Source organism: Sus scrofa, chromosome 1 (genome assembly GCF_054392235.1).
Source record: "Sus scrofa isolate SSC_HxYL_T2T_F1_AM1 chromosome 1, Sscrofa_HxYL_maternal_Yorkshire_Landrace_v2.0, whole genome shotgun sequence".
NCBI lineage: Eukaryota > Metazoa > Chordata > Mammalia > Artiodactyla > Suidae > Sus > Sus scrofa.
In genome coordinates, this window is record NC_139383.1 from 32,005,746 (window position 1) to 32,023,259 (window position 17,514).

Genomic DNA, 17,514 nt, shown 5'->3' on the forward strand with positions numbered 1-17,514 from the left:
TTGAAAAATGTTGGTTTTACTGAGTTATGTAGAGCTTGTAAATGTTGACAATTTCATTATAAAGTATCAGAAATTATTTATTTATTTATTTATTTTGTCTTTTTAGGGCTGCACCTGCGGCATATGTAGGTTCCCAGGCTAAGGATCTAATTGGAGCTGTAGCCACTGGCCTATGCCACAGCCACGGCAATGCCAGATCCGAGCTGCATCTGCGACCTCCGTCACAGCAACACTGGATCCTTAACCCATTATGCAGGGCCGGGGATCGAACCCGCAACCTCATGGTTCCTAGGTGGATTCATTGCTGCTGCGCCACGCCATGACGGGAACTCCAGGAACTCCAGGATCAGAAAATTTTTTAATCTCACTACAAATTTTATTGGAAAAAATCTTTAAATTTTGGAAAATTATTACATGTGTGGTAATATATAAATTTTCCAAAATTCTAATTTTCACCTGAAAGTTCAAATTTTACCATTGGTAAAAGATGCAGTCATTTGTTCTTAAAGTGACAGGCTCCCTTTGTTATTTTCAAGAAAATGTGCTTAATGCCCAAATCTGAATAACTAGTTTTCTGGCAGGTGTTTTCAAGTAAAATTGGAATTTCATGAAAAAAGAGCTAATTTGACATAATAATCAGTTACACAAGTATTTTTCCTCGATACCCCTCATACTTTGGTGAGGCAGCTAGAATACCTTTTCACCAGTTTTGTTCATATTTACTGATGTGATTGCTTAAATCATTCATAAACTAGTAGAATGTAGGTCCTAAGTTGAATATAACTAATTAAATTGTGAAGGCACTGGAATGAAATTCTCTGACTGTACCCACTTGTGACTTTCTTTGTGACATAATTTATGAACTGTGGCCATGATATTTTATATCTGGGTTACATCTGTTTGTTTATGTTTAGATTTTTTTACAGGCTCTGATTCAATTCAGGGAACTTGGTGTAAAGACATACTTCAGACCATCATGAGTTTTACACCTCATAATTGGGCTTCCCACACTCTTAGTTGTTTTCCAGGCCCACTACAGGTAATTTTGTCTTGATTTGCATAATTAGTATACAGTATATGAAATTATTCTTCCCATTTACAGTGTTATCCTAGAATTTTAATGACATCCACAGAAAATTAGCTTTCATTTACTTTTTTAAAAAAATCCTTCCTCTTACTAGATACCAAAAGTATGTAACCGATGAGTACATAGATTTTTCTTTTCCTTTTTTTTTCTTCTTTTTTTTGCAAGGATGAGCAGCAGTATCAACAGATGATTGAAGATGCTTTGAATTCAAGTTCGCTTAGAATTTCCGTTTAGGAAGTCTAGGGAAGGAGTCTTGTAGATAATCTAGTCAAGCCTTTGTATTTTCCCAATATAGAAATGCAGGTCTTCAACACTGAGTTGCATGAGGTCACCCACAGTGTGTTAATGTCAGGATCAAGCCTAGAACTGAACTGGTTTCCTGACTATAGCCAGTGCCCTTTTTACTACCACCATTGAAATAAACTTCTGATCTTCCTTTTAGGCATTTTTTAAACAAAATAATGTACCTCAGGAAAGCCGTTTTAATCTGAAAAAAAACGTGGAGGAGGAGTATAGGAAGTGGAAGTCAATGACCAATGAAAATGACATCATTACCCACTTTTCTGCACAACGCTCTCCTCCTCTCTTCCTTTGTCTCCTCTGGAAAATGCTCCTGGAAACAGATCATATTAATCAGATTGGCTATCGGTAAGCCGGAATTCTAGATCTGCATTCTACTTGGCAATCCATTATACCATACAGCAATATAATTTATGTTTTAATCTCTGTTTTCCAGAGTATTAGAGAGAATTGGAGCCAGGGCCTTGGTAGTCCACGTGAGAACATTTGCAGATTTCCTCGTATATGAATTTTCTACATCAGCTGGGGGTCAGCAACTCAACAAGTGCATTGAAATTCTTAATGACATGGTATGGAAGTACAACATTGTTACACTGGACAGATTAATTCTCTGCCTGGTAAGAATACACTTACTTAAGAACAAGGTTCTAAGCAGTCCCATTCTCTTTTGGATCAGTGTGTATGACTAATGGGTCTCATGCTGATCTATATTATATTGTTTCTAAGGATTTAATAAATGTGTACTGTAAGTCAAACATTGCTATCAGTTCCCTAAGGAACTAGATTCCCTAATTTCTTTATTCATTAATTCAGTAAGGATGTATGGAATACCTTCTCTGTTACATGCACAGAAGGTATAGAAGTAAGTAAGACAGATGTGGTCTTGGCCTTGTGATGCTCTGAGTTGACTCTCAAAGACTCCTTTTAGAGGCAGGAAGTAGTAGAAGGTCACTGAATTTCTTTGCAGAGTGCTAGTAAACATTTCTGTACTCTTCAGTAGCCATAGTCATAACTGAATGTTTATGTTTCTTTTTTTTTTTTTTTTCGGTCTATTTTTTTAGGGCCGCACATGCAGCATATGGAGGTTCTCAGGCTAGTTGTTGAATTGGAGCCATAGCTACTGGCCTATACCACAGCCACAGCAATGCAGGATCTGAGCTGCGTCTGCGACCTACACCGCAGCTCACGGCAATACCAGATCCTTATGGAGGCCAAGGATTGAATCTGCATCCTCATGGTTACTAGTCAGATTTGTTTCCATTGAGCCACAGCAGGAACGCCATAACTGAATTTTTCTTATAGCCACCTAATATTCCCCAAGTGGTTTTTCCTCCTGACTTTAATGTCTATTTCAGGTCAAATTTTAAGAAAAATCACTGAACCAGGCTGGAAAATGCCACATTTTAAAAATACTGTAGTGGTGATATTTGGGGGGCTTAATTGGTTAATATTAACCTCTTAGTTGTAGAGCACAGATAACAGAATGGTTATAGTCTAGTAGGAGAAATAAGGTAAGTCTATAAATCAATAAAATAAAAGAATAACTTAGAGGTTAGGGAATATATTGCCTGGCAACAGTGAGAGATCACATTTACCTAGCTGATGAATTTTGAAGGATGGGTTAAATTTTGAAAAAGTAAAGATGAACATTCCAGGTGAGAACCAAAAATAGGCAAGAAGGGGTCATATATGTTTGGGGAATGTTGAACAGTTGTTTTGGGTAGACTAGACGTATAATGAAATTCTAATATTGGTGAAATTTTACTGTATTCAGATTTAGACTCTTCAAAGGCATGCTTTTGTACAGGTAGGCATTTTCATATAATTTTTCTGTTCTTCTTCAAAGGCCATGCGTAGTCATGAAGGGAATGAAGCCCAGGTTTGTTATTTCATAATTCAGTTGCTGTTGCTCAAACCAAATGATTTTAGAAATCGAGTAAGTGACTTTGTGAAGGAAAATTCCCCAGAGCACTGGCTACAGAATGACTGGCACACCAAGCACATGAATTATCACAAGGTACTAATTCAAGTTAGTGCTTCAGTTAATCCTTTTTAAAGCCATTCTTGTAGGTATTTGGCTAATTGACCTGGCTGTTTTCTCTGCAGCTCTACTGTTTTCTCTCTGGTCCGTATAGAAGTGAATTAGCTCTCTTAACTTTCTCAAGGTTCTAGAGGCTATCTGTAATGTTCAGAATAAATTAAAACTATAGTTTTAGTAGACATGAGTACTTAAAAAATGAAAAGAATTATGTATGTAAATGTATCTTTGAAACAGTAGAGATTTTTTGTTGGATAAAAGGACTCTTAAGTTTCATTTTATTGTAGCAGCAAACAGTTTCAGATTCTGTGAAAAACGACAAGTTTAGCTCCTTTAAGGAGAAAAAAAAAAAAAACATGCCTCAACATTTACCATTTCCTCATTTCCACAGAAATATCCGGAGAAGCTCTATTTTGAGGGCCTGGCAGAGCAGGTTGATCCTCCTGTGCCGATCCAGTCTCCCTACCTGCCCATCTATTTTGGAAATGTGTGTCTCCGCTTCCTTCCAGTATTTGATATAGTAATCCACAGATTTTTAGAATTGCTCCCAGTATCCAAATCATTGGAGACTCTACTAGATCACCTGGGAGGCTTGTATAAATTTCATGGTGAGCTTTTTCAAATTTTAATTCCATCTAATAGCCCTATAGACAAAAGTAGGCTGGTCATGACCAAATGGATAATGGTGATTCTAAAGGTTTTATTTTAATAATTTTAATATAAGTGTTTTGAGAGGAGGTATGTGTGATGATGCCATGAAATGTAAAATAAATGACATAAAAATATCAACAGATCAGAGCAAAAAAAAAAAAAAAGTAATATGCAAGAGAAGCCTTGTTGTATATATTGTGTGATTAATTTCCAAATCAGTACAGAAGGAAAAAAAATAAGTTCAGAACAGACTGGTGTTACTGTGAACTAAATAGATCTTAGTGGGCTTCTTGGATGGTTAGGGTTTGAACTATGATGTATGGGATTTATATAAATAGGAAGGAGAAGAGAACATACTAGGCAGAAAAAATCTTTTGGAAGAATCATGGAGATGTTAAAAACAAGGCATTTTGAAAACAGTCGTCTCGTTGGGCTAAATTGTACCTGATGGCAGATCACCGTAAATGCCAGGCTCAGAAGTTCTGATTTTATAACCTAAAGATAATCAAGCATTAACTAGAAGTTACTGAGTTAAGTCATGTCATAGTATTATTTTAGAAAGATAAATCTAGTCAGTTGTAATTCCAATATGGACAACTTGGAAGGAGGAAGTCATTTTAAAGACTTATAACAAGACATTCAGTTGTATTAGCATCTAAACAAGTATGATGGCCTTGAATGAGAAAGAAGGGACAGATAGTCAAGGAAGTAAGAATTGGGCTTGATTGACCAGTTATGGGGGGAATATCAAAAGAAAGCAAAGACAGCTCTATGATGTTTTAAGCTTGATAACTGGAGAATAGTGAAATCAGTGACAGAGTGTGGAAGTCTTGGAGTAGCCACTATGGGGACAGAGTGTTTATTTGGGGGGTAGTTCTTCTTAATCCTTGGTGTAAGAAGTCTTCCTCCAAAACAAATCTGAATTATGTTTTAGCACTGTAGAGTAAGTATGAAGTTCAAGGGAGCAGTCTTTTAAAAACACTTCTCTGGAGTTCCTTTCGTGGCTCAGCGGAAACAAATCTGAATAGCATCCATGAGGATGCAGGTTCAATCCTTGGCCTTGCTCAGTGGGTTAACGATCCAGCGTTGCTGTGGTGTAGGCCTGCATCTACAGCTCCAATGTGACCCCTAGCCTGTGAATTTCCGTATGCTGTGGGTACAGCCCTAAAAAGAAAAAAAATTTTAAAAATAAAAATACTTTTCTTTTGGATCGGATAATATATGCACATAATGAAGTGTAAAGTAGTTAGTCCCAAGCCTGTGCTCTAGTTCAGCAGTTTCTTTCTCTATAAGCAATTTCTGTTACCACTTTCTTGTGTATCGTACCATAAATATTGTGAGGTTGGTAGTCTTTTTCCCACAAATATGTAATACTACACATTGTTCTGCACCTTTTTTTTTTTTTAACCTTTCTAACCTTTCTAATGTATTGGGGTTGATAAATTTGTATCAGTACATACAAAGCTGCTTCTTATATGCGGTAATTAAGTTAACCTGTCCACTGTTTTTCACTCTTTAGGCTGTTTTGATCTTTTGCTGGTATAAGCAGGGCTTCAGCGACATTGCTTACATTTATGACATTTTTTGCAGAGTAAATTTCCAGAAGTGGAATTGTGACCTCAGAATGTGATAAATATCCTTCAATATAAGCTCTGTATATTGTTAGAAGCCTTTTGCCTTGTCCTAGGATAAAAACATTCATTGTATGCACTTGGCCAACATGTGAAGTAGTTTTCATAACCTTCTGAGCTATTTATTGGTAATCTTAAAAATAGAAGGTTATTTTTTCACAGTTGTCAGTAACCAGGTAAACATTGTAGTGACCTCTTTTCTTCTTGGCAGATCGTCCAGTAACTTATTTGTATAATACTCTGCACTATTATGAAATGCACCTGAGAAATCGTGAAAGTCTCAAACGAAAACTTGTCCATGCAATCATTGGGTCGCTCAAGGATAACCGACCACAGGGCTGGTGTCTAAGTGACACTTACCTGAAATGTGCTATGAACGCACGAGAAGACAATCCCTGGGTCCCCGATGACTCCTACTATTGCAAATTGATTGGCAGACTAGTAGATAATATCCTTTTTATTGTGCTTTTCCAGTCTCTGCAGAAATAACTGTATGTCGATATGTGTGAACATATGTTGTCTTTTTATATGTTCCAAGACTTCAGGTTTTTTAATGTTTTATGTTTTAATTTTTGCTTCTGTAAAGGTTTTGAAATCTTAAATTAGTAGCAGCATGCCATGTAGGTAGAAATTTACTCCACTAAAATTTATATTTAAAAAAATTTATATTTAAAAATTTATATTTCCGCCTTCATGGCTCAGCGGAAACGAATCTGACCATTAGCCATGAGAACGAGGAGGATTCGATCCCTGGCCTCGCTCAGTGGGTCAAGGATCCGGTGTTGCCGTGAGCTATGGTATAGGTTATAGACACAGCTCGAATCTTGCGTTGTTGTGGCTATGATGTAGGCCAGCGCTACGGGTCCAATTAGACCCCTAGCCTGGGAACCTCCATATGCTGTGGATGCAGCCCTAAAAAAAGAAAAAAGACCTTAGAGAAGAGATTTATTTCAAAGAAAAATATCCTATTCCTAAATAAATGTACTAAGTCTTGTAGTACATGCATCTATTCACCACCAGAGAACATAGAATTTTGTTGCTTTAAATAAAAACCTGAATTTTTTAAAGCATTAATAGATAGTAATAAAACTTCTTTTTCTTTTTTTTAGTGAGAAATTCTATATTGATATTTTTATTTCAAGTAATTAGCACATTGTATTTAATAGCACATTGTACACCATGCCACTATTTACTAGGTTTATTTTACTACACAAAGGAATTATTTCCTGAAGTAAAAGAATTACTTAGGCTAAAGAAATTTTCTTATTAACTGTCCTATAGGTACTAAAAGAAATAAGTTGATAAAGCCTAGGGATAGCTTGGCTGCATCTGTAGCTCTTAAGTCACAGATATAAGAGCCCACTTACATAAAACCAACCGTTTATACCTGTGGTTGATCATATAGGAGCTATCAATACATTTCAGTCATATCAAACTAATTTGTACTGGGTTTGCATTGTTTGCCTAAAGCGCTCTGATAAACCCCTTCTTGAAGGCTCATATCAGATAAATTGATAATCAAATGAAATGTTTACATGTGAACATTTTGAAAACTGTAGAGCACTGTACAAATGTGAGCCTTTAATCTCAAAATCATCCACTAGTTATATTGCCTTAATCATCTGCACCCATGGCTGGCAAGTCTCCTGGTCCATTCCCAAACTGTGACTGGAGATTCAATGAGTTTCCCAACCCCGCTGCCCACGCGCTGCATGTTACTTGTGTGGAGCTCATGGCCTTGGCTGTTTCTGGCCAAGATGTTGGAAATGCTCTTCTAAATGTTGTCTTGAAAAGGTGTGTATCCTGTTTCATGCAGTAACAGTCATTGTTTATTTGTAGAGAATGATATTTTATTTGGAACTCTTAGACTAACCTGTTGTCCCAAGGCCAATGCACAATATATAGCAACTGCCTTTTAGTTCTAGACTTTTCTTGCGATATAAATGAAATAGAATGAACCCTGAACAGGGTCAGAAGACTTGGGTTTGTTCCCGCTTCTACTTTAATTAGCTGTTTGATATTTAATTTAGGAATAATGTTAACTTCTCACTAAAGATAGTCTTTGAAGATTCCCTTCTTAAAGACCACCATAATGTAGGGGATAATGATTGAAGAAGAGAAGCATAAATAAGTGAAATAGTCTTTGGTAACCGTTGTTAAAGGAAACCAAAAAAAAAAAAAAGCCTTATTTATATTTAGCTTTTGTTTATATTAAATTTTTACTCAATAAAAAGTCATTGTAGCTTTATTGAAATAATTCTCCAAACTATGTTCTCAAAGTAAGATCCATTGTCAACCATATAAAATGTCTTTATAATTTCACTTTTTTATTCTTTTTCCCTTCTAACAGTCAGCCTCTAGTGCCACGAGAGAACATCACAGCATGGATGAATGCAATTGGATTGATCATCACTGCCCTACCAGTGAGTTAATCCTTGTGATTTGTGTAAGGACATCATTCAGTTAATGAAGTGTTTCCTATTTTTAAAGTTTTCTCATTATTATTACTTCAGAAATCTACAGTGACTATTTTGTTTGCCTTTTGCATCAGATCTAAATAAATCCACCCAGCTTATGTGTCTCAGCACCTTTGGTCCCACCTTATCTATCCAACTTACTTTTCTCATTAAAATCTGATCTGCTTTCAACCCTTTAACATGTTATGTATCTACAACCTTTGCTCCTGCAGCTAATGCCCATTGAGACAGGTTTCAGATGCTTCTGTCATGTAAGAGAATATACCAGAACCCTTTACTTCTCTGTCATCTTCTCTAAAGCCTACTCATTCTTTGCTGGCTCAGGACTTGCTTTTTCAGTGAAGCCTTCCATGACTTCTTTGCTCATGTAAAGTCTCCCTTTGGTGATCTCCATGTGTCTAGTCAGCACCACACAGTTGTCTGTATCTTTGAATGCCATTAATATTGTCTAAACCCATGCTCGCCAAACTTGTTCGATTATACACCTTTATTCCTTACACACCTCCTATATGTGTGTGTGTGTGTATATATGTATGTATGAATTTTAAATGTGTACCAGTGTTATCTGTATCATAAATGTAAGTAAAGTCAATTTACTGTATAGTGTGTATGGAACCCTCTAACTCACAGACTCCTTTCCACAGGTTGTCACTGACTTAATTTGACTCATTGTGAAGCTGGATAAGCAGAAAACATTAAAGAATAAGAAAGTGCTATATTTTAGGCTTCAGTAGAGTCAAGAATATGGGATAGAATACTGGAGAAATGCTGTCTTTCATCAGGCTTTCTTCTGGTTTTCAAGGAACCGTATTGGATTGTCCTTCATGATCGAATTGTGAGTGTTATCAGCAGCCCCAGCTTGACCTCTGAGACAGAGTGGGTCGGCTATCCATTCCGCCTCTTTGATTTCACTGCTTGTCATCAGTCTTACTCTGAGATGAGCTGTAGCTACACGTTAGCTCTGGCACATGCTGTGTGGCACCATTCCAGCATCGGGCAACTTTCTCTCATTCCCAAGTAGGTATTATTATTTCCTAAAGACATGTTGACTTCATTTTGGTTTTGTTTTTTAATCTCATTTACACTTGAGGTATATATCTCATTCAGTAGAAAAACTTCACAGTAAAAGTCTTAAGTAGTTTCTAGGTAATCAGAAGCCTACTTTATTTCAAAATTATTTGAAGGGAATTAATTTATATGTATAATAACCTGGTATCTAGTTTTCCATTACCATTTTGGGGGGTTTTAGTCAAATGCATGCTTTTTTCCAGAATATATCTCAAAGTTGCCTTTTGAACTGACCATAGCCTATCTTCTGATTATTTTTTTTACTGCAAAGTTGGCATTAACTAAGTTCACATTTCTCAAGAATGTCCTTTGTATTAGGTTGGTTATTCTCTTTATTTCAAATAACTAACATTCAGTAATTTTACTATTAGGAATAACTCCTAAATATGAAATAATTTATTTCAGTAATCAAATGAAAATAAGAGCCAGTAAGAGATGTGAGCTTAACTAGAAATTTTACCAAAATTAAAAGAAACTTTTACAAAATTATAAATTTTGCAAATACTCAGATAGGCTGTATTAACAAAATTCAAACAGTTCAACTGATTTCAGGTCATAAGAAATTTTTATTTTTATCTTTAAATTTTAGATTTCTCACTGAAGTACTTCTTCCTATAGTGAAAACTGAGTTCCAGTTGCTTTATGTGTACCATCTTGTGGGACCATTTTTACAAAGATTTCAGCAAGAGAGAACTCGGTGTATGATAGAGGTAAAATATAATCTGGGGTTTCTGTGATAGGATTAAATTCTAAAAGATATATTTAGGTTTCTTACCCAGTGTTTTTCAAACTGCATATTATTACCATTAGTAGGAAAATCAGTTTAGGAGGATCTTAGAGAAGTTTTTAAGGACTTAGTATCCCTATAACCTAGTATGCCTCTAATGAGTTTGGTGTGGGGTGTGACGCACTGGAGATGCAGGAGAAATACCCATCATCAAGGCTGAGAAGAAAGTTAAGGATGCAGAAGTGCATTTGAGAACAGGCACCATGGGACAGAGGGATTCTTTAAAACCATGGGAATGGCTGAAGTCGATCACCTGTAAGAAGAGTGTAGAGAAGAGAAAATGAGCCAGAAATAGAATCGTCAAGTATGAGCCACCAAATGGAACCAAGAAGGTACAGTATAAAGGCTCCCTGAGACTGCAGGTATCCCAGAGAGAGATGGTTTCTAGAAAAGGGATTGTCTGCCTCTTAATTTGAAGCGAAATTACTACGTTAGGAAAAGAAATTGCATTTAAGCCCTATTAGTGTAGCAGACACCCTGTAGCTCTCTGGATTCCGTTATAAATGCAAGCAATATAGTGTCCTTCATGTGCTTAGAGGTCTGTATGACAGTGACAGTTCCTCAACGAATATGTTATCTGTCCTCTCATTTTTGACCATTTAAATCATTTTATCTTGTTTGTTAAATAGATTGGTGTGGCCTTTTATGACATGTTGCTGAATGTAGACCAGTGTAGCACCCACTTAAACTACATGGATCCTATCTGTGACTTCCTGTATCACATGAAGTATATGTTCACTGGCGACAGTGTGAAAGAGCAAGTAAGTTAACTTTATTTTTAAATGATGTTTAGTTTAGAAAACTTAAACATACACCATTGGACTTTGTTGTTTGAGTGAGTAGGGTTTTTTGGTGCATTTTTTTTTTTTTCTTTTAAGGGGACAAGGCTAATGGACCTTTTTAGGTTACACGAGCACATTATTCTGGATGTAGTATTAAAGTAAATACCTATTATAATTTCTCACACTTTCCCCCCTTGGTATTTGCAACAAAACATCGAAAAAGACCTGGGGGGTTTATTAATAGTAAACTCATTAGGAAGAAACAGTACATTATGGCTACTGGAAAGATCAGAGAGGCTTTACGTTATGAGTGAAGCAGGGCCTAGCTTTCCCCACAGTGATTAGGATACTGTCAGGACATCAGACAAACTGCAGTGTAACTAGAGGACTAAAGCTGTCAAGAGAATAACTAATGAAAGGTATTTGAGGGAACCTAGGCTGCTTAACTTGAATTTTAAAAGTCCCAGGGAATTAATTGTATCCTTATTACTATTTGGGGGGTTGCCATCTAGAATCAGTATTAAATTTGTTCTGCATCACTTTAAAAGGCATACAAACTCTGGTGAAGTTAAAGGGAGGCCTGTTCTGACCCAATGTACAAAGAGCCACCCCCTGGTAAGGTGGTCTCAAAGTGGAAAGGACCTCCTTAGATCATAATTGAGGTTCCTGTCTGTGGGAAGCAGAATCTTGGCTCTTTTAGAAGGGTAGAGGGAGGGTAGGTGGAGGTGAAGTTAAGTGATCTCCTCTCCATACTTTAATGTTATTTCTCTCTAAAATGAGAAAGGAACGTAAATTGATACGCATAAACCTGTGAATCCTAGTCTTCGGGATTCATTCTTGGAGCTTGACTCCTTTATGTCTCAGCAAGATTGTCAAAGAGCACTGGATGGGACTAGTACAGAAGTGTTGTGTTTAGCATATCCCTTCTATCTGGGCCTAGGAAACTTTGACCCAATACAGAACACAGGAAGGAAGAATTTTTAATCGGAGTTCCTGTCTTGGCCCAGTGGTAACAAACCCAACTAGCATCAATGAGGATGCAGGTTTGATCCCTGGCCTCGCTCAGTGTGTTAAGGATCTGGTGTTGCCATGAGCTGTGGTGTAGGTCGCAGATGTGGCTCGGATCTTGCATTGCTGTTACTGTGGTGTAGGCCAGTGGCTACAGCTCCAGTTTGACCCCTAGCCTGGGAACCTCCATATGCTGTGGGTGTGGCCCTAAAAAGACCAAAAAAAAAAAAAAAAAAGAGAGAGAGATTTATTAATGGGCTGATCAAATGAACATATGAATAAATTAAGAAAGCCATGGAACTGCTTTCTTTAAAGTATTTCTTTAAGGTATCTTAAGTAAGAATAGAGCTAATATTATTTAGTTTGAATTCCAACTGTTAATCAAAACCAAAAAAAATGTTAGCTTTATAGATAAATTGTGAACATTAGTTATTCAAAGAACTTTGAAATAGAATCATGCTTCATGCGTCTGTGAAGATGGCATTTTAAAAGGATGGTCACCCTTGTGGATGTGTAGAATTCCCAGTGTGAACTATACTAGCTCTTGGCAGTGGGATAACTGGCTAGCTGGGTATGTGAATATCTTTGTGTATGTGCATGTATATATATATATATATAAGAGACAGCACATGTTTTCCTCATGTAAGAGAGAAGTAGTTTTATCTGCTTTTGTTAAAACATAAAATTTCTCATCCACTCATTCCACTCCCTAGTTTATTGTCTCATGATCTGGGTAAATTGCTTCCTTAAAGGTAGGAGGTCGAAGTTCTCTGGTTAAAATATCTTTTTAATGTGTTTTCATTTTAGGTAGAGAAGATTATCTGTAATTTAAAACCAGCTTTAAAACTTCGTCTTCGATTCATCACTCACATCAGCAAGATGGAGCCAGCTGCAGTGCCTCCACAAGCCATCAGTAGTGGGTCTCCAGCACCGCAGTCCAGTCAGGGGCCAGTGTCTCTACCTGTGACTCAGTGAAGTCAGAGTGTGCTGCAGTGAAGTGGAAAGGCGTCCGTCTTTGAAAATGGACTTGAATTATTAAATCTGAACATGGTCATGCTGCATAGTGAGTAGTCAAAGCAGTGACGTTCAGATTGTTTTATTTTGATTCAAATGGTGAATCTATTGACTCCAACTCCCTTCCCCCTATATATGTTGTCTCTAAGAGATCAAGTAAGCTACACGCTGTTCATACCTATAACAGTGCATTAGAGCTACCTGGGAACAGGGAAGTACCTACCAAGTGACTTGTACAAGGCACTCTCCATCTTTCCTATTTTGGCCATTGTTTTTGTTTTGTTTTGTTTTTTAGTATTAATGACTTATTCAGTCTTTAAATACATTTTTTAAAGTCACCACACATATAAAATAGTTATTACAAATCCTTTTATACATACATCTCTTTTGGGATATCGTTGGGATAAGAGATTATTGTCAAGTAAAAGACTCTAGAATTCATTGCATTACTGGAGCAAGAATACTTTCATACTCTTTTTAAAATGGCTTATTTTTTTTTTTTATCATAGATACCCAAGTAAATAAGCTAGTTTTTCTATCACAGTATATTGGCAAGTTTTTGCCTTTGCTGTGGACTTGAACTTACTGTATGAAATGAGTTGAAAGCCATGTAAGAAAACAAAGCTAGAATGCATAAACTTAATGAAATGATGCTTAAGTGATGATTATTCAATCTCTGCTTTTAAAAATTAATTGCTTTTTGAGATTGCCATTCTTATCTGGCAGATGATGTGATTCTTTGAATTTTTATAATCTTAAAATTTTTAAGTATTTATATTTTTAAATATCATGTACATTTTGGTTCTTTAGAATTTATTAGATTTTGAGAGACTGTTAATTGGGGGGAGGAATGACATTAAAATTGTAAAAGATTTGAAAAATAATTTGTAAAACCTGTTGAATGAATAAACTGATTAATTACCCAGTTTGAATGAGTGTCTGCTCTGTGCCAGGCAGTGGACTGTCTGGGTTAGGACAGAGAACTGAGCTACTTCCACAGGCTGTACACTATAGTTGGTGACCGTCATTGACCTAGGAGTTAAGAGTTACTGATTTTTTTAAGAAAAAAAAAGAATTAGTGAAGTTTAACCAACTATACTTCAAATTTTAATTTCCACATACATTCCTCCTAGACCTTTATCTTGGTGGTTCATATTATCATAATTATTTAATTTTTATTGCTGTGCAGGGACACCTTAAAATTTATATAATCATATAAGAATTTTTCCAAACTAATAATATTCTTAAAATTCTCCAGAAATTTTATGCTAGAAATGATTTCAAGTATTACTCTTAACCTAGTCTCAGCAATATATTCTTGCTGCCGCAAGGTATATATTGTTTTCAGATCCTAGAGTGGGAATAATTGTAATACTGCATAAAAACAGAATAAAAGGAAATGAAAATGTATAAGGACATACACATTCCAAATAATTTTATAAAAAATTTAGTTTTTCCTCTCCAGCTTAAAAATGGGAACATGATTTTCCCCAAATAGGCTTTTAAGAGATTATTAATAATCAGAGATATTAGTAGAAGACAGAAGCTTTATTTGTGTTTAAAATGCAGCTGAGGAGTTCCCGTCGTGGCACAGTGGTTAAGGAATCCGACTAGGAACCATGAGGTTGCAGGTTTGATCCTTGGCCTTGCTCAGCAGGTTAAGGATCCCACATTGCCATGAGCTGTGGTGTAGGTTGCAGATGCGGCTCGGATCCCAAGTTGCTGCGGCTCTGATGTAGGCTGGCGGCTACAGCTCCAATTAGACCCCTAGCCTGGGAATCTCCATATGCCACGGGAGCGGCCCTAGAAAAGACAAAAAGACAAAAAATAAATAAATAAATAAAAAAGCAGCTGAGGAAAAAATATATATCCATAACATCCTATTTTTTTAATTTTTATTTTTACCATTATAGTTGGTTTACATTGTTCTGTTAATTTTCTACTCTACAGCAAAGTGACCCAGTCACAAATACATATATACATTCTTTTTCTTTTTTTTTTTTTTTTTTTGTCTTTTTAGGGCCACACCCACAGTGTAGGGAGGTTCCCAGGCTAGGGGTCAAATTGGAGCTGTGACTGCCGGACTATGCCACAGCCATAGCAAGGCAGGATCCGAGCTGCGTCTGCAACCTACACTACAGCTCACAGCAATGCCAGATCCTTAACCCACAGAGCGAGGCCAGGAATGGAACCTGTGTCCTCATGGATGCTAGTCAGATTTGTTTCTGAGCCACGATGGGAACTCCCATATATACATTCTTTTTCTCACACAATTCTCCATCATGCTCCATCATATGTGACTAGATATAGTTCCTACTGCTATACAGCAGGATCTCATTGCTTATCCATTCCAAATGCCATAGTTTGCATCTATTAACCTCAGACTCCTTGTCCATCCCACTCCCTCCCCCTCCCCCTCCCCCTTGGCGACCACAAGTCTGTTTTCCAAGTCAATGAGTTTCTTTTCTGTGGAAGGGTTTATTTGTGCCATATGTTAGATTCCAGATATAAGTGATGTCATATGGTATTTGCCTTTCTCTTTAGACTTCCTTCACTTAGTACGAGAGTCTCTAGTTCCATCCGTATTGCCGCAAATGGCATTATTTTGTTCTTTTTTATGGCTGAGTAGTATTCCATTGTGTATATACACCACATCTTCTTAATCCATTCAGCTGTGGACGACGGACATTTAGGTTGTTTCCATGTCTTGGCTATTGTAAATGGTGTTGCAGTGAACATACGGGTGCATGTATCTTTTTCAAGGAAAGTTTTGTCTGGATATGTGCTCCAAGAGTGGGATTGCTGGGTAATACAGTAGTTCTATATTTAGTTTTCTGAGGTACTTCCATGCTGTTTTCCATAGTGGTAATACCAATTTATATTCCCACCAGCAGTGTAGGAGGATTCCCTGTTCTCTACATTCCTTTCCAGCATTTGTTATTTGTGGACGTATTAATGACAGCCATTCTGACTGATGTGAGGTGGTCCCTCACAGTAGTTTTGACTTGCACTTCTCTAATAATCACTGATGATGAGCATTTCTTCATGTGCTTATTGGCCATCTGTATATCTTCTTTGGAGAAATGTCTAGTCAGGTCTCTTGCCCATTTTTGAATTGGGTTGTTGGCTTTTTTGCTGTTGAGTTGTGTAAGTTGTTTGTATATTTTAGGGATTAAGCCCTTGTCAGTTGCATTGTTTGAAACTATTTTCTCACATTCCGAAGGTTGTCTTTTTTTTTTTTTTTTTTTTTTTTTTTTTAATGGTTTCCTTTGCCATGCAAAAGCTTGTCAGTTTGATTAGGTCCCATTGGTTTATTTTTGCTTTTATTTCTGTTGCCTTGGGCGACTGACCTAAGAAAATATTTGTAAGGTTGATGTCAGAGAATGTTTTGCCTATGTTCTCTTCTAGGAGTTTAATGGTGTCTTGTTTAAGTCTTTAAGCTATTTTGAGTTTACTTATGTGTATGGTGTGAGGGTGTGTTCCAGTTCATTGATTGACATGCAGCTGTCCTGTTTTCCCAGCACCACTTGCTGAAAAGATTGTTTTTTTCCCATTTTATATTCCTGCCTCCTTTGTCAAAGATTAACTGACCATAGGTGTCTGGGTTTATTTCTGGGTTCTCTATTCTGTTCCACTGGTCTGTCTGTCTGTTTTGGTACCAGTACCACACTGTCCTGATGACTGTGGCTTTGTAATATTGCCTGAAGTCTGGGAGAGTTATGCCTCCTGCTGGGTTTTTGTTCCTCAGGATCACTTTGGCAATTCTGGGTCTTTTGTTGTTCCATGTAAATTTTTGGATTGTTTGTTCTAGTTCTGTGAAAAATGTCATGGGTAATTTGATAGAGATTGCATTGAATCTGTAGATTGCTTTGGGTAGTATGGCCATTTTTACAACATTAATTTTTCCAACCCAGGAGCATGGAGTATCTTTCCATTTCTTTACATCTTCTTTGATTTCCTTGATTAATGTTATATAGTTCTCAGCATATAAGTCTTTCACCTCCTTGGTCAGGTTTATTCCCCGGTATTAAATTTTGGGGGTTCAAATTTAAAAGATATGTATTTTTGTATTCCTTTTCTAATATTGCACTGTTAGTATACAGAAATCTAGCCAATTTCTGCATGTTAATCTTGTATACTGCTACTTTGTGGAATTCATTCATCAATTCAACTAGTTTTTGGGTTGAGTCATTAGGGTTTTCTATATATAATATCATGTCATCTGCATATAGTGACAATTTTACTTCTTCCAATTTGGATACATTTTATTTCTTTTATTTGTTTTATTGCTATAGCTAGAACTTCCAATACTATGTTGGATAAAACTGGTGAGAGTGGGCATCCTTGTCTTACTCCAGATTTTAGCAGGAAGGCTTTCAGCTTTTCTCCATTGAGTATTATATTGGCTGTGTGTTTGTCATAAATGGCTTTTATTATGTTAAGGTGTGTTCCCTCTATACCCACTTTGGTAATAGTTTCTAACATGAATGGATGTCAGACTTTGTCAAATGCTTTTTCTGCATCTATTGAGATGATCATATGGTTTTGACTTTTGTTAATATGGTATATGACGTTGATTGATTTGCATATGTTGAACCATCCTTATGAACCTGGGATGGATCCCACTTGGTTGTAGTGTATGATCTTTTTCATATGTTGTTGGATCTAAAT

At 36.6% G+C, this 17,514-nt stretch overlaps 1 protein-coding gene across 8 annotated transcripts in view; it reads left to right on the forward strand.

The window, feature by feature from the left end:
* The window catches only part of MED23 (mediator complex subunit 23), a 41,469-nt gene extending 27,701 nt beyond the window's left edge, over positions 1-13,768 (forward strand). For 5 of the 8 annotated variants that reach the window (XM_021087979.2, XM_084956030.1, XM_021087970.2 and 2 more), the window contains 12 exons: positions 915-1,039; positions 1,530-1,735; positions 1,824-2,004; positions 3,234-3,404; positions 3,817-4,033; positions 5,919-6,155; positions 7,336-7,501; positions 8,058-8,130; positions 8,987-9,201; positions 9,842-9,962; positions 10,669-10,800; positions 12,637-13,768. In XM_021087979.2, the coding sequence (XP_020943638.1) occupies positions 915-1,039; positions 1,530-1,735; positions 1,824-2,004; positions 3,234-3,404; positions 3,817-4,033; positions 5,919-6,155; positions 7,336-7,501; positions 8,058-8,130; positions 8,987-9,201; positions 9,842-9,962; positions 10,669-10,800; positions 12,637-12,804 (2,012 nt within the window). In that variant the 3' untranslated portion in view covers positions 12,805-13,768. Of the gene's footprint in view, positions 1-914; positions 1,040-1,529; positions 1,736-1,823; positions 2,005-3,233; positions 3,405-3,816; positions 4,034-5,918; positions 6,156-7,335; positions 7,502-8,057; positions 8,131-8,986; positions 9,202-9,841; positions 10,372-10,668; positions 10,801-12,636 lie in introns of all 8 variants that reach the window. The other 3 variants (XR_014803348.1, XR_014803349.1, XR_014803350.1) reach the window with 1 other exon arrangement.
* The last annotated feature ends 3,746 nt before the right edge of the window (positions 13,769-17,514 follow it).